At 44.0% G+C, this 25,275-nt stretch overlaps 1 protein-coding gene and 1 long non-coding RNA gene across 2 annotated transcripts; one reads left to right on the top strand and one right to left on the bottom strand.

Moving 5' to 3' along the window:
* Window positions 1–1,339: 1,339 nt before the first annotated feature.
* Window positions 1,340–25,117, bottom strand: UBXN2A (UBX domain protein 2A). Its single transcript, XM_083730830.1, has 7 exons — window positions 25,036–25,117; window positions 16,187–16,237; window positions 10,649–10,787; window positions 8,972–9,085; window positions 7,250–7,383; window positions 4,394–4,552; window positions 1,340–2,558 (listed from the first exon to the last, which is right to left on the bottom strand). The coding sequence occupies exons 2-7, from the start codon at window positions 16,225–16,227 to the stop codon at window positions 2,366–2,368; spliced, it is 780 nt and encodes a 259-aa protein (XP_083586956.1). The 5' UTR covers window positions 16,228–16,237; window positions 25,036–25,117; the 3' UTR covers window positions 1,340–2,365.
* On the top strand, window positions 1,577–16,360 carry LOC310840735. The gene is made up of 2 exons (XR_014562065.1): window positions 1,577–1,681; window positions 15,742–16,360. It is a non-coding gene; the product is annotated as an uncharacterized lncRNA (long non-coding RNA).
* Window positions 25,118–25,275: the final 158 nt, after the last annotated feature.

Raw genomic sequence — 25,275 nt, 5'->3', positions numbered from 1 at the left:
AACCAGGATGCAGATAAGCAGCGCCCCCAAAATGCGATTGCCACCTGTTTCTGACAAACATTCCTATAACTAGAAGATGAGAACTAATGTCCTCGTTGTTCAGTGCCCTTCCTGCCACAGAGTGGGATGGGGATAAAAGCTGCTATTTTTGGAAATCAGGCAAATTCATCTTATAAAGATACATAAGCCTAAAAAACCCCGAAAACACCTTAAAACTCTCCTCTTCTTTCCGAATACGTCTGGTTGTATCTGCACTGTGGGCGGGCAGGTGAAGAAGAAGAAGAAGAAGAAGAAGAAGAAGAAGAAGAAGAAGAGGAGGAGTAGTAGTTTGGATTTGATATCCCGCTTTATCACTACCTGAAGGAGTCTCAAAGCGGCTAACATTCTCCTTTCCCTTCCTCCCCCACAACAAACACTCTGTGAGGTGAGTGAGGCTGAGAGACGTCAGAGAAGTGTGGAAGTGTGACTGGCCCAAAGTCACCCAGCAGCTGCATGTGGAGGAGCGGAGACACGAACCCGGTTCCCCAGATTACGAGTCTATCGCTCTTAACCACTACACCACACTGGCTCTGGTGAGACGCCATGGCTTGACTAGGACTAACATGGCTCTTTGTTTCCCAGACCTGTCTTCTTCAATGACCATTCCACCGGGTCATGAAGCAGCTGTGAAGAATTAATACCTGAATTTCTCTCTATCTCCTTACCATAGGGGAGAGGTTTTCAACCTTTTTGAGTCTGCAGCTCCCTTGACCAACTACGTTCTTTCAGTGGCACCCCTGTGGGGTCAGGAGCCCAGTTATGTCACCCCTTGCCTGCAGAGCTTCCAGCCTTTTCCTTTTTCGAACACCTTCCCTTGTGGAGGGTTCCCTCAGCCTCCTCTCCCCTCTCCCCTTGGGAGTCCTCTGGGCAGCCGCTGCTGTCACCCCTGGCCTCTGAGCTGCCCCTCCCGCCCCAAAGAGAGGTGCCCCTTCAGTTTGTCCCCCTTGCTTGCTTACTCCGAGGCCACTTAAGCTCCTGGCAACCAGCACCCCCTGGACCAGCCCCAGAGGCAACATTTGCCTGGGGAGTTTGTAGCCAGGGCTGCTGCAATAAACAGCTGTGCAAGACTTTGGGTGGCAGAGATGTGAGAGGGCATAAAAGCAGGGAGGGAAGGAAAGAGGGACAGAGGCCATTGTTGCCTGCAGCACCCCTGACTATCATTCAAGGTAAACAACAACAACAACAACAACATTTCCTCCAGAGGAGGGCTGTAATCCAGCAACACCTGCATTCTAACTCTTAAAAAGCAACATGCTCAGATAAGCCCATGCCAAATACATCTGATGGTTTTAAGACAAGCTTCAAGGTGAAAACATGTTCCTTTTATTCAGTGAGACTATTCAGTTGTGACATGGTATGATCTCACAATGAGAACGTACCATTTCATAATGCATGTGTGATTAGTTGTGGGAAAGTGCCCACAAAGCTTCCTGACCTGTGGCAAACTTACAGCTGAACTTTTGAATTAATACTTCTCAAGCAATTGGTTGTTCATTTCATATACTTCCATCTCACTAGCTAAAACTACTATCCCAAGCACTGTTATCAGTGGAGTTCAGTTTCAAATAAATTTTTCAAGACTGAGCATAATGTATGGATCTCATGGCACAATACGAGATTAAGGCTGCAGTCCTACACTCACGTAAGTGTAAGCCCTGCAGAACTTTTACTTCTGAGTAGAGATGTATAGGATCGTATTGTAAGACATGAATTGGCAGATGTTTTCAAGGAAGGCAGCAACTACTTCAAAATTTAGAAACTGCTGCCTCAGATGTTAAAATTAGTTTTAGCTTTAAATGTTAGTATTAGCCTCCCATAAATTCTGCACTGTGGCACTGAGGAAACAATAAAGCATATCGGGCTATAGCAGAAAGCAAGAATAGTATCAACCGGCAGTACCTTCAAAAAGCAAGGTGCATTCCCCCCCCCCCCCCAGTTTGTAACTAAAAGTGCGAACAAAAGCCTAGCGGTTTCTCTAGAATGCCCCTTTGCAAGACTATCACAGCTATCTAGCTGACAAAACACACAGCTTAAGATGGCTGTCCTGGTGAATTATTGCCCGTTATATTCTAGTTAGGTTGATAAATAGAAAAAGAGAGAGAATGCACTGGAGTCAGTACAGCACATGCTATATGACTTTTCCAACAAGCGCTGCAGATGTTATACACCACACCACAAATATTGCTATTGATTTCTTTTTGGGGTTACATAAACCTCCTGGGCTTTGGTAAAACAAACCCAGCCAAGCAACTGTTTGGTGGGTACCATCTGCTTCTTCTCCAAGACTCCACTGCTAATGTATCTTAGGCAATCTTCAGAAAGGATGCTAGGACAAACTCTGAAAAGGCTCGCCATTTTTTTTAAGTCTCTGAACAACAACAGCATTTTTTAAATTAGCCTCCTCTAAGGTGAGAGATTCGTTCAGCAGCTCGTGAAAAGGAAGCGATGTGGTCAGCGTGAAATGACTTCTTCCTTGATGTCCTTGGTAATTTGCTATGAAATCTCTGACGTGCCATATTCTAGGAAGAAAAGCAAATATATATATTTTTAAGTCTGTGGGTGGTATTCAACTAAGTTCTACTCATCGAGTTGACATATTAAAATTAATGAGCATAAATACGTTAGGTCTGTAAATTTCAACAGGTCTACAGTGGTAAAAACCAAGCTGTATACCACCATTATTTTGAATCATTTAGGGTACAAATACAGTAAGGAAAGGGTGGTTCAGGGAAACAAGTTTTTGACAGAACGCTTACATTGCCCAGTGAGTGGCATGTCCACTCAAAATCTGGTTTGTGTCAACTCAGCCTCCTTCACCACTAGGTTAAGTGTGCAAAATGTTTATGAGAATAAATTCATTAAACATTTGCCAGTTGGTTCAACTGAAGAGAGAAGCTCTGATCTTTAGCAATTCTCACAAACTATCCAAACTGGTATGTAAACAGCTTAGAGATTTCTTCTTTCTTCTTATTCTTCTTCACTTTATTAATTTTGTAAAATAAATAAAATATCCAAATGAACTAAGCTGCATACTGATGGATTTTACTGCAGAGCTGCTAGTGTTGCTCTTTGAGAATATGCCCAACCATTAATCGCAAGAAGTATAATCCTTTATCACGCTCAAATCTATAGATTGCCCTTCCCATATAAACTAAATTTTGCCATTGCTTTATGCACAACAATCCTACAGGAAATGTAATAACGTGTTTAACCCAAAGTAGACGAAGTGCTTCTCTTCAGAGCCTCTTCAAACTTTCAAATAGGCTGATTGTATGCATGTTTATTCAGAAATCATTCCCAGTGAGTTGAACAGGACTCTCTACATATTCATGCACAGAACTTCATACCAAAGTAACTAAACCTGATAAATTACAGGAACAAGAGACAAGGGGAATGTTTTGTTCTGTTTGCAGTAGAGAAGAGAATTCTGTCCATCCAGAATTTTCATTGTTAATAAATATATGTCTTCTGGCACAAAGCATGCGTGCAATCAGGGATATCTGCTCATATAGTACCCCCTTACTTATCCTGCAATACTTGTAAGATGACAATAGAAGGTGTTCTGGTGATCTGAACGAAATGATGAAACCATGATAATGATTGGCAAGGCAAAGCACTGTTAGTCCTTATGTAAAACTATGTAAAAACAAGTTCTTGGTGTTATAAAACCACGAAAGCAGGGTTTACAACACTGGATATAACCAGAACATTGAAAAATACATGATTCTAAGCTGTCACAAATCCAAAGACTTTGTGCTAACTGGCCAGCACAAAACAAAACAGTAAAGGTAAAGGTAAAGGGACCCCTGACCATTAGGTCTGGTTGTGACCGACTCTGGGGTTTCAGCACTCATCTCGCTTTATTGGCCGAGGGAGCCGGCGTACAGCCTCCGGGTCATGTGGCCAGCATGACTAAGCCGCTTCTGGCGAACCAGAGCAGCGCACGGAAACACCGTTTATCTTCCCGCCGGAGCGGTACCTATTTATCTACTTGCACTTTGACGTGCTTTCAAACTGCTAGGTTGGCAGGAGCAGGGACCGAGCAACGGGAGCTCACCCTGTCACGGGGATTCGAACTGCCGAAAACAAAACAGTATTGTACTACAAATTTTCATTTTGAAAACGATCATGTTTGGGACTTAAGAAAAATGGCATTAAGTCAAAACTAAATATCTGGTCTTGATGACTTCATTCTGAAAACCCAGATAGGTCTGAGATTCTTTCCATGGAATTCTTTCCATGTTACAATCTCTTCCTCTGTAAGCCTTAAACTCATCAGAGTATAATTCTAAATAGACATGTACAGGATTGCATTGCACTTGTAAGGGTGTGGGTTAATACGATCAGTTCTTACCTATGAGAAATATTAAAGTTTTGTACTATCCTTGTTCCATCTGCTAGCCAGATCTGGATACTAGTAATGGGTTCTGAATGATTTAATACCACTGTTGGTTTTCTCTTTTCAATTTCTTCTACATCTCTTTTTACTTTAGAAATTATTCTTGGTGTGGCACTGCAAAGTAAAAGAAAACAACATGAACTCAAACAAGGTAATATCACCTCTACAAGAAGGGTCAGGCCATACACTGGCTATTCTTATTTTCTGATGACTTCAAAATGCTTCTAAAGGCTAGATAGCTTTAATCCCATCAACAACAAATAGATTAAACAACAGCATTTTCACTACATCCTTAAAGGATGTTTAAATTAAAAGCAGACAGAATTTTTCAATCTATTTGGTAACGTAAAAAAAGTGCATTTTAGGCTGGCAGAATAACTCAAGAATAAGCATGTAAAAACTGCTATCTCATTAAAATCCCTGTTCTGCTTTTAAGCTAGTAGGCAATCTACTATTCCAGTTCCCTTTTCAAGGGAGCAGTGATTAATAATTTGCCTCTTTGTGGCTTTATTGTTTGAAATAAGGTTCTCTTTCTACCTTACCATGGACTTTACAATGGTATCTCGGGTTAAGTACTTAATTCGTTCTGGTGGTCTGTACTTAACCTGAAACTATTCTTAACCTGAAGCACCACTTTAGCTAATGGAGCCTCCTGCTGCTGCTGCACCACCGGAGCACAATTTCTGTTCTCATCCTGAAGCAAAGTTCTTAATCTGAAGTACTATTTCTGGGTTAGCGGAGTATGTAAGCTGAAGCGTATGTAACCTGAAGCGTATGTAACCCGAGGTACCACTGTATTTGTATTTTTACTGGAAAGACAGATATATCACTATTTTAAATCAATCATAATATACACCAGAAATCTGAATGGCAAAACTATGCATAAGAAAAAACAATTTCTAGAAAACAGAATAAGCTCTATCAATCGATAAGATTTTGTCTATCCATCAACACCTCCCAAAACTTTGAAATCAGGGAGAACTTGCGTATTTTTTTGATAACCCCTTCCAGTAAAAGGAGCACACTTGGGTCTGTGCCATTGTCAAGTACAGAACAGCTCCCAGAAGTAGCATTTTAACATTGCAACCTTCCTTCCTCACCATACAAACTTCATTATTAATGGAAAGCATGGGACAGGTTCACACATGTATGGTGGAGCCATCCTGTTGCCTTGTACATGTAATGGCAGAGGACTGTTTCCTAATCAGAAGTAGAGATTACTTTGGCCGGCATCTCCTCCCCTACTATAGGTCACACCTGCAACATATTTACAATGGGACACAGTCCCAATGGATCAGCATAAGGTATTTTTCCCCCCCAAGTGACCTGGTCTGGATAGGGTTCAATATCTTCCCAACAACAATGGCTAGTCAGATAAACAGGTCGGGTTAACGCGGCTAATTAAATATTGTCAGAACAGCAGGACCGATTAGGCATCCTAATGAACTCTTGCCTTGCACTTTGAAAGGGAATTTGCACAGTGGTGATTGATAAAGGAGCTGTTCCGTTGCTACGGTTGTTGCTATAGCAGTTTCTGCATTTACTGTTCTTTTTGGCGTCAATCCTGTACTCACTTTACTGGGAATATGCCTCATTGGACTCAGCAGGACCTGCTTCTGAATAGATGTTTAGAATTAGATAGTTAACATCATTACAGTGGTACCTTGGGTTAAGTACTTAATTTGTTCCAGAGTTCCGTACTTAACCTGAAACTGTTCTTAACCTGAAGCACCACTTTAGCTAATGGGGCCTCCCGCTGCTGCCGTGCCGCTGGAGCAGATTTCTGTTCTCATCCTGAAGCAAAGTTCTTAACCTGAAGCACTATTTCTGGGTTAGCACCACTTTAGCTAATGGGGCCTCCCACTGCTGCCGTGCCGACAGAGCAGATTTCTGTTCTCATCCTGAAGCAAAGTTTTTAACCTGAAGCACTATTTCTGGGTTAGCGGAGTCTGTAACCTGAAGCATATGTAACCCGAGGTACCACTGTACTAATGGATTTGTTAGTTGCTGGTGAGGTAGAACCAGGCAGAGGGCCTTCTCAGTAGTGGTGCCCACCCTGTGGAATGCCCTCCCATCAGATGTCAAGGGAATAAACAACTACAGCGGTACCTCTAGTTATGAACTTAATTCGTTCCGGAGGTCTGTTCTTAGCCTGAAACTGTTCTTAACTAGAGGCATGCTTTTGCTAATGGGGCCTCTTGCTGCCGCCGCGCCGCCAGCACATGATTTCCGTTCTCAACCTGGGGCAAAGTTCTCAACTCGAGGTAACTCTTCCAGGTTAGTGGAGTTTGTAACCTGAAGCGTTTGTAACCTGAGGCGTTTGTAACTCAAGGTACCACTGTATCTGACTTTTAGAAGATATCTGAAGGCAGCTGTGTTTAGGGAAGTTTTTAACGTTGGTTGTTTTATTGCGTTTTTAATATTCTATTGGGAGCTGCCCAGAGTGGCTGGGGAAACCCAGCCAGATAGGTGAGGTATAAGTTGTTGTTGTTGTTGTTACTACTACTACTACTACCCTGTGCTGGTCTAAGCCAACTGCAGCAGTAGCCACCGTAAGAGGGCTAGGTCTTAAAGCAAGTTGCCTATCTCTGTTTTACAAGTTATAATCAAAATCCTGAGAGGCAGGCTAAACCTACGAAAAAACCCTGTTGATATTGTAATCCTATGCATGTCTACTCTGAAGTAAGCCCCGCTGAGTGCTCCCAGAAAAGTGAGTATTAGATTGCAGTCTCAAAGAAGGAAGCAAGAGCAACAACCTTAATTATTTCCCCAAACCATTTTTTAGTTTTATAGAAATACCAGGCTCTTCACCTTCCTAATCTGTAGCCTTGTCCAGAGAAAGGATGGAACGGTGGCTTCCTCAAAGCATACACCTCATTCTTCTTATCGTCTACCTTAATGTCCACCTCTTCTTTATCACAAATCTTCTGCAACTCAAGAGGCAGCTCCCTGTAAAATAAACATAGAAAAAGTTCCTATGCGTGTGGAAAATGATATTTTAAAGATTTTAGTTGAAAGGAAAAATGATAGCCACTGTTATAGGAATTCTAGGGTCTCAAATATAGAATAGATGTTGATAATTGCACAAGGTAAACACACATACATAAGTAAGTATATAAACCACGTCTAAAATAGTACAGGAGAGCAATCCAAAAGCCATCTTCGCTCTACTAAGGAAACTAAATATTTATTCTGCCTCCTTAATCTCCCTTGCCTGAGAACAGATAGCAATCAGGGGAAGTTCCTGAAAGGATTCCTCTCTTATATCTTTGAACCCCTTTTGTATTAATTGTTATTGTTTGCTCTGCACTGAGGGATGTCTGACTAGCATCCTGATTGTCTAATCAAATGCTGATGTTTTGTGTAAATTGTGTCTGGAACTATGTGAAACTTGCTAAATCCTCAGGAATATCACACCTAGGCCTGCCTGAGCCACAGTAATCCCACCTTGTGTGTGATGGAATTTCTGACTGTTTGTAGAGGGGATGACCTCCGTGCCAAAATGCAAACCCTTAAAAGAGATGTTTCTTCTTGGTTCTGGGTCTCTCTTGCTTCCTTGCTAGGAGGGAGGGAACTCTGTTGCAACAGAAAAATAAAGATCTGCCTTGCTTTCACTGCATCCTGCCTCTAACAATTCATCTACTGGCCTCGGTCCAGTATACCTGAAGGAGCGTCTCCACCCCCATCATTCTGCCTGGACGCTGAGGTCCAGCGCCAAGGGCCTTCTGGTGGTTCCCTCATTGCGAGAAGCAAAGCTACAGGGAACCAGGCAGAGGGCCTTCTCGGTAGTGGCGCCCATCCTGTGGAATGCTTTTCCAGCAGATGTCAAAGCGATAAACAACTACCTGACAATCAGAAGACATCTTAAGGCAGCCCTGTTCAGGGAAGTTTTTAACGTGTGATATTTTACTGTATTTTTGCTTTCTATGGAAGCCGCCCAGAGTGGCTGGGGAGGCCCAGCCAGATGGACGGGGTATAAATAAATAAATAAATAAATAAATAAATAAATAAATAATAATAATTATCATCTATGACTTAGAGGACTCAGTCCCTTGGGGAGGTGGGCAGCAAAAGCCAACCACCCCTATTTTTCTTTATCACCACAATTACGTTAGAGCAACAACATAGGCCATGGTTTATGGCAAACATGGGATCATGGTTTGCCCCCTTCAGACAAACTATGAGCTATAATCATGGCTTATTCTTGGGTTCACAGTTCACAGTCTGTCTGGAGCAAGCCCAGGTTCATACACTACACTAATCCTGGAGTGGGGAACTGTCCAGGCATACAGCAGGCATTCTCAGAGTTCAATAACATATTTCAACAAGGCAAAAGCATGTGAAGGCGGGACAATGAATGGCATGACCTAGGGAGAGGGTGCATGTGGCTGGGGAGGTGGTATGGTCTAGGAAAAATCCCAAGGGCCAAATTTGGAAATCTGCATTTGCCTCCCAGGCCTCCTCATCCCTGTGCTAAGTCAGAGCAGAAACAAAGCTGTGCTTGTGCAATTCGGCTCAACATACAAAGCTGACTTGCCCTTTTTTAATCGAGTTCAAGAAACGTTGGTTTGCAACGTCTGTGTAGCTTCGGAGCTCGCCATCATTCACCGTGAATCCGTTTTTCCATAATTTAATTGTTGTATCAACCTGCAAAGCAAAATAAACTCAAATGAACATTATCTCACAACAAGCAAGCATCAGGTTCATGAAACATAGCCAAATAAAACAGAAGAGAGTGGCATAGGAAACAGCCTTATGCCAAGTCATTCATTAGCCCACCAGCTCAGAGTTTATTTACAACAGGGGGTCAGCAACCTTTTTCAGCCGGGGCCAGTCCACCGTCCCTCAGACCATGTGGTGGGCCGGACTATATTTTGGGGGGAAAATGAACGAATTCCTATGCCCCACAGATAACCCAGAGATGCATTTTAAATAAAAGGACACGTTTTACTCATGTAAAAACACACTGATTCCCGGACCGTTGGCGGGCTGGATTTAGAAGGCGATTGGGCAGGATCTGGGCCCCGGACCTTAGTTTCCCTACCAAAGTTTGCTGACCCCTGATTTACAATGACTAGGCAGTGACTCCCCAGGGATTCGGACCGGGCCCTTTCCCACCCACCCCTTCCCAGAGATACCAGGAATTGCACTGGGGAACATTTGTATGCAGAACATTTGCTCAGCTATTGGCTTTGCAACAACTGAACCTAGACCAATCTATGTGAGTGCTGTCACCAACAAGGAATGAGTTGGTTTTTAGTATGCACTGAGTCTAGAAAATCATACCAGAACATCTGGATCTGCAGATTTGGAAAATAAAGGGCATGGATATGGGGACACACACATATATATTCCACCCCCCCTTCTTTATCTTTGTTGCTTGCATTCTGGGTGGGTGGTAGATTTCAAGGGGTGGGGGAGGGTCCTCTGGAGAGAACAGTTTAGCTGTCTCTTAGTGCAGACTCAAGGGACGCGGGTGGCACTGTGGGTTAAACCACAGAGCCTAGGGCTTGCCGATCAGAAGGTTGGCGGTTCGAATCCCCGCTGCAGGGTGAGCTCCCGTTGCTCTGTCCCTGCTCCTGCCCACCTTGCAGTTCGAAAGCACATCAAAGTGCAAGTAGATAAATAGCTACTGCTCTGGCAGGGAGGTAAATGGCATTTCTGTGTGCTGCTCTGGTTCGCCAGAAGCGGCTTAATCATGCTGGCCACATGACCCGGAAGCTGTACACTGGCTCTCTTGGCCAGTAAAGCGAGATGAGCGCCGCAACCCCAGAGTTGTCCGCGACTGGTCCTAACAGTCAGGGGTCCCTTTGCCTTTAGTGCCGTCTCAAGTCATTGAGACTGACATTCCACAGCTACTGCTACGCTGAACCAGGATTCGGCAGCAATAGCAGCAGATATGTTCTATCCTTATGATAATACTTTATCCTCTTGCTAATTATGCTGTTTTAAATGTGCATTTTATATTTGACTTCCCATTAATTATGTTGCTTTGAATGTATACTTGAAATTGTTCAGTACAGAATAATGTTTTATTCTGGATGGTTTTATTTGATATTTTAATGTAGGTTGTAAACCACTTTGATTCCCTGCCCCCCTTAAAATTATAATGCGGCATAGAAATGAAATTAAGAAGAAGACAGCTTGTAGTACTGCATACATTAAAAGAAAAACCTTAAACAAAATTGTACACAACTTTAACTCACATACTCTATTTTTAACTTGAGACTGTTGCGTGCATACAGCTCCAAACTTCTGTGCTTCTTCAAAAAGGTCATCAATAAAAAGATCACAGCCTTTCTGGTCTGCACCATCATGAATTTGGTCATCAGTTCTAGGTTTGCAAGCCCTGCAAAAAAAAAAAAAAAAAAAAAGGAAAAGGGGGGGGGGGAGGAAGGTGCATATGAAACACATTGCTTGACTTAAACCACATGTCTATTGGCCTGTCAGTTATGTTAAATCTGAACCAAACATTCTTGTAAGCATTCCAGAATATTATGAGTGTGCACATTGTCCTAAATACTGCGCAGTATGATAGGAGTATCATAGATCAGGCCAGCCATAGAACAGGAGGCTCACAAATCCCTAAACACCAGCAACAGCTAATTATATTTATTTGAAAGTATCTTCTGCTTAACAAGGCAGCCTCAGTAACGTACCTGGAATCAGAAAAACCACCTCCATCCTCCAAATCAGACGAGGTAGCTAACTTTTGGCGCTTGCACTCTATAATAGCCCGCTCTGTAATACAAGTCTCCTTGAATTCTATCATGTCCCAGTTCAGATTTATAATTTTTGTTCTCAAAGTAAACTTAGTGGTTTTTCTGGTTATATTTCAACCCAGCTACCAAGTGTCACGTATAAGGCCAAATTTGGTAGGGTGGGGTGTGCAGTGGGCGAGTTCATATGCAAAAGGAATATGTACCTGTCCACGGGCTGTTTCCAATTTAGAACCAGATTTAATGTGGCCTGGCAATTGGCTCATTTTGATATGAACAATCTAGATGTGCTTCACATTCCTTTGTTAACTGCAAGTGTAGCTATCCTGGTGTATTGACTCTCCGGTCACTGTGGCAGTCTATTACTTGTAGTAAGACAAGAGGACTAAATATGTGTCATTTTAATGGGCCCTAGTTTATTATCTCTATGTTTTCAAATGCAAGCCACCTTGAGTTTCTTTGAAAATCAAGCGGACTGTATATGTTATATATAGGGAGGGCAGGACTGTTAACATATGGACCGTAAGATCCTGCCTTGCTGCAGATTATACTAGACAATTCTCCAGCCTTTATCAACTTCTTCTCATGTTTCAGTCTGCAGATTTATCTCCAGCTCCTTCTCTCTTATTTATAAAATATGGTCCCTGGTCTTTAGTCGAAAAATACTCTTTGGGTGACAACATTAGCAAGTAGAGATATCCTCCACAGTCAACTATCTAGTAACACTGTGTTATGTTGTTGTTGTTGTTGTTGTTGTTGTTTAGTCGTTTAGTCATGTCCGATTCTTCGTGACCCCATGGACCAGAGCACACCTTTAGCTTAAGAAGAGACCTAAACTAAGCATTACTGAAGGGTAGTCATTGTGTTTATATGTAATATATATGTGCACATTTTTTAAAACAACAACAAACCTGGAGCACATTTAATTATTGATCTTAATAAATCTAAATAATTAAAGAACTTAAGATGGTAATACAATATGCATGTCTGAAGTGGTCCATTTATACTTTATGCATAAACAAAGATCCACAATGCAAAAGCGAGTTAGACATTATACTGATTAACAGCTCTATGGATAATTTACTTTACCTTGCAATCTTATGTGTTCAGAAGTCTGTTCCACTATGTTCAATGGGGCTGTAACAAACCCCTATATTCTGATGCAGACCTATAGAGTATCTGGGATTCAGAAGTGCTCCTGAGGAAACCGTGTTTTGGATTTTGTGTCCAATACGTTTTCTCAGTTTCATATGGTTTTTTCTTCTCAGGCAGAAAATAGAGTGAAGCCCCTTCTCTTTCTCGCTCTTCCAAAATAAACTTTTTTATAGAATGACATTTGGTTAAATTGGTTTTTTTAAAAATAATCATCTCAGCTTGACTGAGGCTTCCCCCAAACCTGCATGGTTTTTTTTGCAAGGAGTCACCAGAAAAAAACAGCCACTGCCAATGAGTTTCTGCAGCTGCCCTAGTTGCATGTCCTGCTTGGCCTGCTCCTTTGGCTCCTTGTCAAAAAAGTATTTTCCTCCTCAGGGTGGATCTTGAACCCTTGCCCCAGGAGGTCTTTGCGCTCTCTCTGCAGACCCCCTGCCTTGGGAGCTCTGTGTGTGCCACATTGTGTAGGCCAGCCTTTCTCAACCTTGGGTCCCCAGATGTTTTTGGCCTACAACTCCCATCATCCCTAGCTAGCAAGGCCAGAGCTCAGGGATGATGGGAGTTGTAGTCCAACAACATCTGGGGACACAAGGTTGAGAAACACTGGTGTAGGCTCTCCTACCTCCCATTTCTGTATTGGGTTCACAGAACAGCGGCTAGGAGGGCCACAGGTAGATTCCCACTGGGAATGCTGTGGCATTATATGTTCTGTGTGTTGCGATGGAGGAGGCAGGCTGGGGGCATGACCCTATCACTGTGACTGTTGTTTAGTTGAAAAGGGCCAAAGCTGCACTGACCCCGAGTTTCCAATAATTTATTTATTTATTTTTATTTATTACAGGCAAGTTACAGGGAACCAAGCAGAGGGCCTTCTCGGTAGTGGCACCCGCCCTGTGGAATGCCCTCCCACCAGATGCCAAAGAGAAGAACAACTACCAGACTTTTAGAAGATATCTGAAGGCAGCCCTGTTTGGGGAAGCTTTGAATGTTTAACACACCACTGTATTTTAATACTTTGTTGGAAGCCCCCTAGAGTGACTGGGGAAACCCAGTCAGATGGGCGGGGTATAAATAATAAATTAATTGTTTAATTGTTTTATTTATTTATTTTTATTTTTATTATTACAGTGGTACATCGGGTTAAGTACTTAATTCGTTCTGGAGGTCAGGACTTAACCTGAAACTGTTCTTAACCTGAAGCACCACTTTAGCTAATGGGGCCTCCTGCTGCTGCTGCGCTGCCGTCGTGCGATTTCTGTTCTCATCCTGAAGCAAAGTTCTTAACCCGAGGTAATATTTCTGGGTTAGCGAAGTCTGTAACCTGAAGCGTTTGTAACCTTAAGCGTATGTAACCCGAGGTACCACTGTATTATTATTATTATTATTATTATTATTATTATTAATTTAAGCAAAGGAAAGGGAAAGAAGCCCGATGCGGTGATGTATCCAACTAAATAGTTCCACTACTTCAATGACTTCCGTGCACCATCGCTAAATATTTTCTGGGATTTCCTCCCACTCTTTGAAGCAGATTTAGGGGTTGCGCAGAGAGAGAAGAGGGCAGAGAACATACATTGTTCAGCTCCAAGTCCAATTATGGAACTGGATACCACCCATGATCTTTCACATTTACTTGCAAACATATACGCACAATTACACAAAACATTTAGGAGAGCATTTAACGCTCCTAAAATATACTGTATAGGTACAAGTGCTGGGTGCGTGGGGGTGGGATGGGGTGGGAAAACCCATTCATCAGCTCCACAAACAAAAGCTGTTTTGGAAGGAAAATGTTGCTTTTGCAAAGCAAAAGATCAGAAGAGAGCAGCTTTGTTCTTTTAACAGCAAGCTTACCTCGGCACTTTATTATAAAGGAGAAGGCTTAATAACGTGGCGTGACAGAAGCCATAACGCTCACTTCAGCCTGCAGCTGCAGCAGTTGTGTCCTTCAAGAGGAGAGGAAACCGTGAACAGGAAGCAAACTAGCCTGACAAAGCATTTAAGGCTCCGCAGGACAAAGCATTTTTAGAACACGCAATGTATCCAACAAGTAATGATTAAGGCCTTGTTCCAGCCAGGGCGGGTTGAGACTAACAATACTAGCAGCCTGTCTCCCAAATTTAGATGTCATCGTATGGGCAGAGTAGCCAAATCATTCAAATGCCAGTGTTTCCCTTGGTCTAGAATCTAGATATATTTACATCAGCGGGCCGATCAGACGGACAGAACCTCTAGGCCTTCTTGCGTCATGCCTGGATCTGTCCACTAGTCCCCAAGCACATCCCCAAATTCAGGTGTTGCGGTCAAATCTTACTCAGAGTAAGCCTACTGAAATTAGTGGACCTAACTTAATTTCAATGGGTCTGCTGCTCTCAGGGGGGCTTAGTTGGATACCACCAGTGCTTTTTTTCTGGGGGGATGCAGGGGTACGCATATCCCTAAACATTTTGTGAATCTTCGTACCTTTGTCCATTTACTGTATTTATTTTTCCCGATTTCAACTATAAAATGGTGATTTTCTTGAGTCAAAATGACAGTACCCCTAAACATTTTTTAAAGAAAAAAAGCACTGGATACCACCTTCATCTTTCATTCAGGCACCCAATTTCTTGCATGTATCAATTCCCCTCTCCCTCTTATTCTCTACACAAGCTCCTTCCCCGACAGAAAACCCCTCTCGCCTAGCCTTCCATGGTAATTATTGCGCCGTCCGTTCCCAAGTTCTCTATGCTATGGTTCATCCCTGCATGGGCTGGGTGTTCAGTTCCCAGTTCTCATGAGCTGCTCCCACTGGTTAGGGGATGTCCTGAAGCAGAGGTCCTTATGCATTATATTTTGCGCTGCCCCTTATATAATGAAGCAAGAGAAAGATTTTTAGCACCTATAATGACAAGGTCCCCTGGCCAGAACCCCTCTGACATGATTTTATATCTCCTCGCAGACACAGATAAGCATGTGACCTGGCGTGTAGCACTCTTTGCAACTGCCACTAGGAAAATTAGAGCAAATTATATAGCCAAGGTAGCCACCAACTGTAAAGGAGATGAATTTATTTGACCCTATCTACATCAAGCTATATTCTATCTTTATCACCAAACTCCGAATATACTTGCGCATTGTATTAATTAACATTATTTTTAATATATTAGTGGCCATGTGATAATTTTAGCTTATAAATGTTATTGTTTAATGTCTTAACTTGTATATTAAGGTACAGTACTCTTATAGCTCTGTTTAGAGTAGGTAATGTCTTGATAATATAAATGTTTTAAGTTTTTTGTATCAATCCAGTATATTTTATTTTAATTGTTGAATGATTCTGTGTACACTGCGGCAGTAAAACTATGTGCAATGAAACTGACTGACTGACTGCTCCCACTTGTGGAAGGTTAGGTAAAGTTAATTTATACTCATCCCTCCTTCCCTCAACAGCCCTACTGTAGATCTTCCATCCTGGAATAAAGACAGAGAGAGAGAGAGAGGGAGGGAGACTCCCACATATGCTTGATGTATCTATGTCAGAATCTGTCTGGACTTTTGCCACCAGGGCAAAAAGCAACACTCCTCTGGAAGCACGACACGGACCAAATCAATAACAATGCCTGGGTCAGGGCCACAGCCGCCAGACAATTACTCCCAAGAACAGCTGGCTTGATAGCAATTTGAAGCCCCCAGTGGATTTGTCCCTCAAAGTATGTGCCTCAAAAATCCGTTCCAACCTAAGCAATAATGGACCCCTAATTGCCCCACGGGTCACATCTCGACTCCATTACCAAAGGCTTATCTATTAATAAAAAATCAGTTTCGTTGTAAGATCGTATTTAAAACGCATGAGATCACAAACAGGAAAAATGCAACGTAACCGAAAAATACCCACCATTCTTGTTTCAGAGTTTCAGACTTGTTGACTTCTTGCATTGTGCTGCACCTAGCATTGGGGTGAGAGAGAGAAAAATTGATAAAAGCCAAGCAACAGAGATTTTCTAGACTGAGTAAGACTTTGGAACCATTGAAGTAATTTGTTTGAAATACAGATTGCTTTTCCCACAAAGGTGTCCGATTCTTATGTAATTTGACAGGTATTGACTTTAAAAAGAAGAGGAAGACACTTATGGGTCCATGTGCTGGAACTACTCTGATAGTTAACAAACCGCCAAGTTCATTATTAATGTCAATCGTCCCTCCAAAAAACATTCCCAACCATAGCTGGGCATGTGAGGGCCTGGAACACAAATGGGTACATGGTGTTCTTTTAGGACTTGTGGAAATTGGGTAGGGGGCAGAGGAGGGTGCCAGGCAACTTGCTCCCAATAGAATCAATAATAGCATTAGATCCCACACAATGCACATACCATAAAAGGGAGCCTTGCCTGACTGGCAAATCCCAGTAAACTCCCACTTTGCACTCAGGTAAGAAGCGTTATGATTACCACACGTTTGGTTCATTGACACTGATGGACAACCGCGACTAGAGACAAAAATTCCCCGAAATATGTTCCAATGGAAAACATATATATTGCTCCACCCAGTAAAATTGTTTCTCTTGGTAGTGGCTCCCACCCTGTGGGACACCATCCCTTCAGATGTCAAGGAAATAAACAACTACAATGGTACCTTGGTTCTCAAATTTAATCCGTTCCAGGAGTCTGTTTGACTCCCGAAACTGTTTGAAAACCAAGACATGGCTTCCGATTGGCTGCAGGAGTTTCCTGCAGTCAAGTGGAAGCTGTGTCCGATGTTCGGCTTCCGAAAAACGTTCGCAAACAGGAACACTTACTTCCGTGTTCACGGCATTCAGGAGCCGATTTGTTCAGGAGCCAAGCCGTTCGAGACTAAGGTACTGTACCACTGTATCTGACTTTTAGAAGATATCTGAAGGGAAGTTTTTAATGTTTGGTGTTTTATCGTGCTTTTACTATTCTGCTGGGAGCTGCCCAGAGTGCCTGGGGAAACCAGCCAGATGAATGAGGTATAAATGATAAAATTATTATTATTTATCATCATCATCCCTGACAAATGAATCTCAGTCAAGCAACTGGCATATACAAGGAGAAATAAGAAGGTGGTTGCTGTGATTCTTGCATTGCAGAGGGTTGGACTCGATGACCCTTGGGTTCCCTTCCAACGCTACAATTCTATGATTGTATGGTTATATGACCAAGAGTGTAGGGAGTGAAGTGTGCAGAAAGCCAACTCTCTCTCACACCCTTTAACACAACCCATTCCTTTTTCAAGTGCAAACCACTGAGTGCCATTACAGTGGTGCCTCGGGTTACATACGCTTCAGGTTACAAACGCTTCAGGTTACAGACTCCGCTAACTCAGAAATATTACCTCAGGTAAAGAACTTTGCTTCAGGATGAGAACAGAAATTGTGCGGCAGCAGCAGGAGGCCCCATTAGCTAAAGTGGTGCTTCAGGTTAAGAACAGTTTCAGGTTAAGAACAGACCTCCGGAACGAATTAAGTACGTAACCAGAGGTACCACTGTATTAATGTGCATCCCACCCCCTCCCTGCAAGTATCCATCCACTACTCATAAACATCCTCTAATTCAGGGGTCAACAGTGCCTCCAGCGCCGACTGTCCGGCGGGCCGGAGAGCGCGTGCCCGGCACACTTCCAGGTCAGAGGAGCACCGGAAATAGCTTGTGTGCATGTGCGTGGGCCTCCTCCAACCCGGATGTGCACTGGAAATAACACTTGCGCATGCATACAAGCTATTTCTGGTCTCCTCCGACCCGGAAGTGGGCAGCCGCACAGCGCAGTGCCAGTAAGAGTGGGCAGCGGGCAGTGCTGCAGGCTGGATAAACGAGTCCCTTGGGACTTATCCAGCCCACGGGCCTTAGTTTGGGGACCCCTGATGTAACTGATGCCCTATGCATATGAGAAGCATGGATCCGCAAAGAGACCAAGAAGTAAAAGTAGTGAGTTGCCAACCACACAGCCATGATATTACTGTACTATCAGTCTCATCCTCTGTGCAAGTGTGTCTTGTCTGAGGGTGACACTATGATGAATATGATAACTGCTCCTGTCTTTCTTGTTCTTTGAACATTAATATGTGTTAAGTTGGTGTCGCACAAGGATAAGCCATCAATTAGAGTCTGTCTGTGTAGCCAGCTGCAACAGCAGAACCAGCAGATTGGAATTGGCACTGTGTCCTTATATGTGACAGATGTTATTTAAAATCATTGTGCCAAGCTACATGGTATATAGGAGGTGTGTGGCCAGAACTCTCTTTTAAATGAAAAGTAGCCATGGGTGGTTGCTGATTTCACCAAGAGGAAGATGATGTTTCACTCCTCGGTGCAGTTTTCTCAATCAAAACTGCCATCACCCCTCAAAGATTCTGTAGGTAAAACAATACATCTCCACTCACGGCAAACAGAAGCTCAGGTTTGGAATAAATCACCACCATCGTAATATTGATAAAGGTATTTTATAACTCATAGGTGGGAAATGGTAGCATACACCAAAAAGCACAATAAAAAGAATGAAACATCCATTAAAATATAAATATACATGGAGAAAGAACCCACGATATTGTCAGCTCCCTGTGGCTCCATTTCCTTAAAAAAGAAAACATTGGGGCATCCAGCAACAGATCTTCCACATGGTACTTTGGCCCACTGAAAATTTAATACCTTGGTAGCATGAGAGTCCACAATGGCATTACCTACAACAGTGGAAACAATGTCCTGTGCCACCACAGCTGAAGTCTAATTTACCAACTGTTTCCTTGCCAACATGGAATGGCTGGCATAGGTGTGTGTTTGCCCCAGTGATTATGCCCATGGACAAGGGGGCTACTGTCTCTTCTAGCAATGCACTTCCACACAGAAGCAACACTTGCATCTAGCTCCTAGGTACAACGCTAGGATTTATCACCCATGTGCCTTATTATGCCTTTGTCCGGAGCACACACTGCGGTGTTTGCATGGCAGTAGGCTTGGGCCGTATATTTCATTAATGGTCTTTTCTGTCTCTCCAGGCAGAAAAAAGCTACAATACAACACAGAGACCGCAGGATATCCCTTGTACATATAATTGCAAACACAGAAATAACAGTGTAATCCAAACAAGAAACTATGGCACCTCTCCAAAATATGCAGGGACCATGCCAGAAATAGTTTACATCTTCATCTGATCGGTATTCATACGGCCGGAAGAAAATTCTTGATTATCCATAATTATAAGAGAAATCTGCTACTGGGCCCATAAACGAACGGGAGCTTGCTGTGCTTTCCAGAACATTTTGCCCAAGGCATGTCAAGCCAGGAGAGCTTAAGAAGCAGCTGCACTTCAAATTTCACAAATTAACAGCAGCAAGCTAAACACAAGCACAATAGCTAATCAGAATACTGTTTTGTGTTCTGGAATCCTGTAGGCCAGGAAAGGTGCTGTGCAGAAATTAACCCAAATCAGGTCAAAGGAAACTGGTAACTGCTTGCATGTACAGTCATTTTGAGGGGCTGGGAAACAGAATTCCCATCTCCCTAGCCCAATCCATGTGTTTTCATGGCACCAATAGGCAATGTAATGCAGCTAGACTTGGTTCTCCTAGCCCGGAATGGTCTAGACTCTTCTAGATAAGCCTCTGGCAGATGTAACACCCACAAAATGACCAACAGCTCCTAGATAGCAAGAGCTTCCTAGAACCGGGTTCGCGTCCCCGCTCCTCCACATGCAGCTGTCAGGTGACCTTGGGCTAGTCACATTTCTCTGAAGTCTCTCAGCCTCACTCACCTCACAGAGTGTTTGTTGTGGGGGAGGAAGGGAAAGGAGATTGTTGGCCGTTTTGAGACTCCTTAGGGTAGTGATAAAGCAGGATATCAAATCCAAACTCTTCTTCTTCTTCTATTCCTTGGGTTGGCTCCGTTGCTGCGAAGCGCGAAAAACATCCTTATTCTAAATCTAAATCTAATCAGTTCAGCAAAAAAGCAGAAGAATTAGGGCAGGTGCCCCTAAACTCGGCCCTCCAGCTGTTTTGGGACTACAATTCCCATCATCTCTGACCACTGGTCCTGTTAGCTAGGGATGATGGGAGTTGTAGTCCCAAAACAGCTGGAGGGCCAAGTTTGGGGGTGCCTGAATTAGGGTAAAATTCAGAGAAGGCCCACGTGGGAAAGAAAGAGCAGGATTTCCACCTGCTAAAAATAGTGCCACTACTATCAGGCACAGGGTTTTGGCCAGTTTGGTACCAGTGCGAGTCCCACCGCCACCAAGGCTAATTGCAATGTGGGGAAGCAGATTTTTGTTGAAGTCAAAGCTGGGGAGGTAAGGGTTAAGCCTCTCCATCCTGTGTGCTGTGGTCCCAGTGAAAATTGCTAAAGACAAATGCCTGATTTGGCCCTTTGACAAACACACCATGTTTGCTTTTCCCTACTTGTTTGAAAACTAAGCACTCTTAATAAAAAGAACCTGGAACACAAGACTTTTTTAAGTAGCGAAAGAATATTCTGAATTAACAGAAGCCTTTTTTTTAAAAAAAAAAAAAGACTTACAACTTTTGGGCTTTTCTCCCCCCCCCTTCCATTTCCTTCTCACTACAATTAGATTCATCCATCCAAATTTATATTTGTTGTTTTGCTGCTAGGATGCTTAGCAGCAGTTCAGAGACATACCATCAGCACTGCAACACCAGCCAGTTCCCCTCTTAAAGGCACACCTGTCAATAAACCTGGGTATTGAACAACCCTACTAGATAACTGATCAAAACATTTCCATTTTCAAAATAATCACGTTCAAGCATAACACCTTCACCAGGTTAGCTACCGATAGTGGAAGCCCGAGTACTGAGATGGCAAACTTTATTTCTGACATTATCCCTAATATGCTTAATCTGAAACACGTCGGGATTTGACGCTTGCTCTCTAAGAATTTTGATACTCACTTAACAGGCGCATAGACACACTGCCTTCAGTAGGGCTGACCCACTAGTAAGACTGAAGACCTAAGAGTGATAGCCTATACTTGACTACCTATATTTGTCTACTTAGAAGTAAGCCTCGTTAAATTCAATCAGGCTTATTGTGAGGTAAGGATTGCAGTCTTAATTGGCTTTTATAGATCATACTTGATGGTATGGGTTTATATCCTTTTGGCTCTTTCTGTAATTTTATAGTGAAATATTTAAATTAGAAAATGTCATTTTTTTCAGCAACTCGTCATCTCTCCCCCCCCCCCTTCTGCAGGTGGGGCTTGAGGTAGAGACTGGCTTACCTAACCTACTTCCCAAAATCATAGCAGACTCCAGATCTCAGCTGGGATCTTCCCGATTCATAGCTCAAGTTTCTGAGCTACAGCATTACATTACTTCCAATCAGCTTTACCATCAGCAGGTACTGACAGATCTTCCAGGTGTCAACAAAAACAAATTATTGCAGAACATGCTTCCATGAGCCATAGCCAACATTTATTGACAGATGAAATGAGTTAAGTAGTACAAAGAAGTCTCTTTCCCCCAATGGCATGCATTTGTTTGTTTTTGTAACAAAGCAAGGCAAAAAAGTCAAACGATAGAGCGCAAATACATGCAAATGTATGCAAATCAAATGTGTGCATGATCAACCTTTCCATAGAACTTTCTCTATCCATTTCCAGCACCTGCGGCAACCAATTTGTCAAATTTGCTGAATTCCAGTTTGGTAGCATCACATTGAAGTCCTCCTTTGAAACTTATTTTTTGGTTTAAGAATATCCTGTTGCTGGGATGAGGAACCTGCAGGTCTCCAGGTGTTGCTGGACTCCAACCCCCATCTACTGGCTTCTAGGTATAAGCATTTATTGTCTAATTTGAGTCCATTTAACCTCTTCTACAAAGGATGACCTGCAGCCTATAGGGCATCCTCCAGAAGCTATAGAGTGCAATTCCCATCACTCCTGGAGAATCTTGGAAGGGACCAATGGGAGCTGCAAGCCAGCAACATCCACAACAGCACTATGTGGCCTGTCAACAGGAGGGAACATTAGCGGAGAATAGCCTGCATCCATGAGCGTAGCCTTGGCTACACCCATGCCCTGGATCACAGATGAACCAACTCCCAACGGCACGGCTGGTGTCATACGGTTCCCCAAAAGTGTTGCGCAGCAGATAATTTGTTTTAAACCGCATATAAATCAGGCATGGCCAGACTTGGCCCTCCAGCTGTTTTGGGACTACAATTCCCATCATCCCTGACCACTGGTCCTGTTAGCTAGGGATGATGGGAGTTGTAGTCCCCAAACAGCTGGAGGGCCAAGTTTGGCCATGCCCGATATAAATAAAAGACCAATAATACCCCCAGCAACTCATTGCATGGCCAGAATGCAGGCTACGGTGTGACCAAAGCATCATGCAGTTCCTGTATCTTGTCATGTTTGCAGCTACCCTGACAACGATGAATCATGGTGCAAAACAACAACAGAAAAGGGAAAAGCAGCAGGTTGTCATGATTCCCTTATATGTCTTTCGCCACACATTTGCATTACTTCTACATCTGTGCAAAGGTTCTCAGAAAATCCCACTGCCATGTCAACAATCCTGTTTCCAAGATACATGAGAGAAATAGCTTTGCCGCTAAGGTTGTTATCCAGCCACCCCCTTTAAAGATGTGGCTATATGAGCCTTCTGGTAAAAGGCAGAAGGGACATGAGGACAAGATACCAACTTCCATTTACCAATCTAACTTGTTAATGTCTACACACTAACTAGTAACAGCTCCTCAGGGTTTCAGATAGGGGTCTTTCCCAGCCTTTCCTGGAGATATCAGGGCTTGATTCAGGAACCTTCTACATGCAAAGCCCATGCTCTACAAAAGGAACCCCCAAACTCGGCCCTCCAGATGTTTTGGGACTACAACTCCCATCATCCCTACCTAACAGGACCAGTGGTCAGGGATGATGGGAATTGTAGTCCCAAAACATCTGGAGGGCTGAGTTTGGGGGTGCCTGCTCTACAACTACTGAATCATAGAATTGTTGAGTTGTAGGGGACCCCACAGGTCATCTAGTCCAACCCCCTTGCAATGCAGGAATCCTGCCCAAAGCCATCCCCGGGTGGGCTCGAACCACCAACCTTCCGAGATGCAGCACTAGCAGGCTATGACAATTTTTGAAATATAGTAAATACTACAACTAAACCGATTATCCTCAAAACAGCAGCACATTGTTATAATAAAGGACAATGCTGCTGGTTGCCACCTCGAAAATTTTCATAGTAATATTTAGCATGGTGGCGCTGCGGGTTAAACCACAGAGCCTAGGACTTGCCGATCAACAGGTTGGCGGTTTGAATCCCCGTGACAGAGTGCGCTCCCGTTGCTCGGTCCCTGCTCCTGCCAACCTAGCAGTTTGAAAGCGGGAAGGTAAACAGTGTTTCCATGAGCTGCTCTGGTTTGCCAGAAGTGGTTTAGTCATGCTGGCCACATGACCCCGAAGCTGTACGCCAGCTCCCCTGGCCAATAAAGCGAGATGAGCGCCGCAACCCCAGAGTCGGTCACGACTGGACCTAATGGTCAGGGGTCCCTTTACCTTTACCTATACATTTTAGTACTGCGACTGAACAAACCGCACACATAATTGCAATAACTCTTATCGGCAGGCTATATTGCCATCTGCATGGAAGAGGCAACTGAGAAGTTTTGAAGCAGCTGTTGTGACTGCCGCCGCTCCACTTCCAAGCTCCATTAACAGTGCTGGTTTTTATCTGAGACTTGTCATCCCTGACCACTAGTAATGCTGGCTGGAGCCAATGGCAGATGGAAACCACCATCTGGAGGGCCCCACGCTGCTCTTAACATCTAGCTGAAAAATAAAAAATAAAAACTGACAGCGAAAAGGCCACAGATGCTTGAACTTTGCACCTAACAAGGAAGCGCAAACAAGACAGGATTATTGCGTTGTTTTTATTTTGAGGTTTTAAATTTTGGTTTTGTTCAGGTACAGGGCGGTATATAAATTCAATCAATAATATAAGTGAATGTGTAGAGTGCTATAAAACCTCCGAAAATGTTCAAAGCCAGGTGCATTTATACCCAGATCCGAAGTTTGGTGCCTGCAATCCTATTTATTATGCGCGCTTGGGAGTAAGCGCCACCTAACGCAATGGGAACGACCTTTAAGTAGACGTAAGGCGAGGAGGATCGGACACTACAACCAAACCACATTTACCGATCCACTGAACGGGGGCGGGGGGGCTTACTCGTGAGCAAACATGCTTCCGGACCTGCCTGTAAGGGTTTGTTTTGGGAGGGAGGGGGGACACTCGGGGAGAGACAGACAGCTCCTTGCATAACGCAGCAGACGCTATAAACTTTCTGGAACTTCAGACACCAAAACCTACAAACCCGACGGGGCGATCTCGGCGCAGCCCAAGCAGCCGCTCCATGGTCCCCGGCGCACATAAAGGATAGATCGCCGTCGGCCCGGTGGGTGCCCACCCAAATGGCCCAAGTCTCTTTCCCTCCCACCCCGGAAGCCAGAAGCCCCTACCCCGCCTCTCCGGTGGAACATCGACCCTTCCCGCCAGGGGAAAAGAGACGCGCCTTCCTTGCCTGCGCGCAACTTGGCTGAACCCCCGAAGTGCCAAGTCATGCTGTTGCCCCGGGATGCGCCAAGTCCCTGACCCCTCGAGGGCACCGCCGGGAAGAATTCTCCCGAGCTCCGTAGGGAGTGGAAAGCCCCCAAACCCGGTTGTTTCCTCCGCCGCCTGCCAGAGGCCCGCCATCCCTTCGCTCTGGCCCTTACCTGCCGCCCCCTCTGCGGGAGGAGAGCAGCCCGATCCCCGCCGAAGCAGCCGCCACGCTGCAATGTTTCCCTTCGATTGCGCTATAGCGCCGGCGGACGGCGAGCCGGGCTGGGGCGGCACCGGCGGCTCCTTTTTTTCCGCCCACCAAAGAGGAGGGCCCTGGCGGGGGCGGAGCGGGAGAGGCGGCGCCAGGGGCTCGGGGGCGCGGCGCCCGTCATTGCTCAGGTGTCAATGGCGCG

The sequence above is a fragment of the Podarcis gaigeae genome (genome assembly GCF_964106915.1).
Source record: "Podarcis gaigeae genome assembly, chromosome: 3".
Taxonomy (NCBI): domain Eukaryota; kingdom Metazoa; phylum Chordata; class Lepidosauria; order Squamata; family Lacertidae; genus Podarcis; species Podarcis gaigeae.
This window is presented reverse-complemented; position numbering and strand designations above follow the sequence as displayed.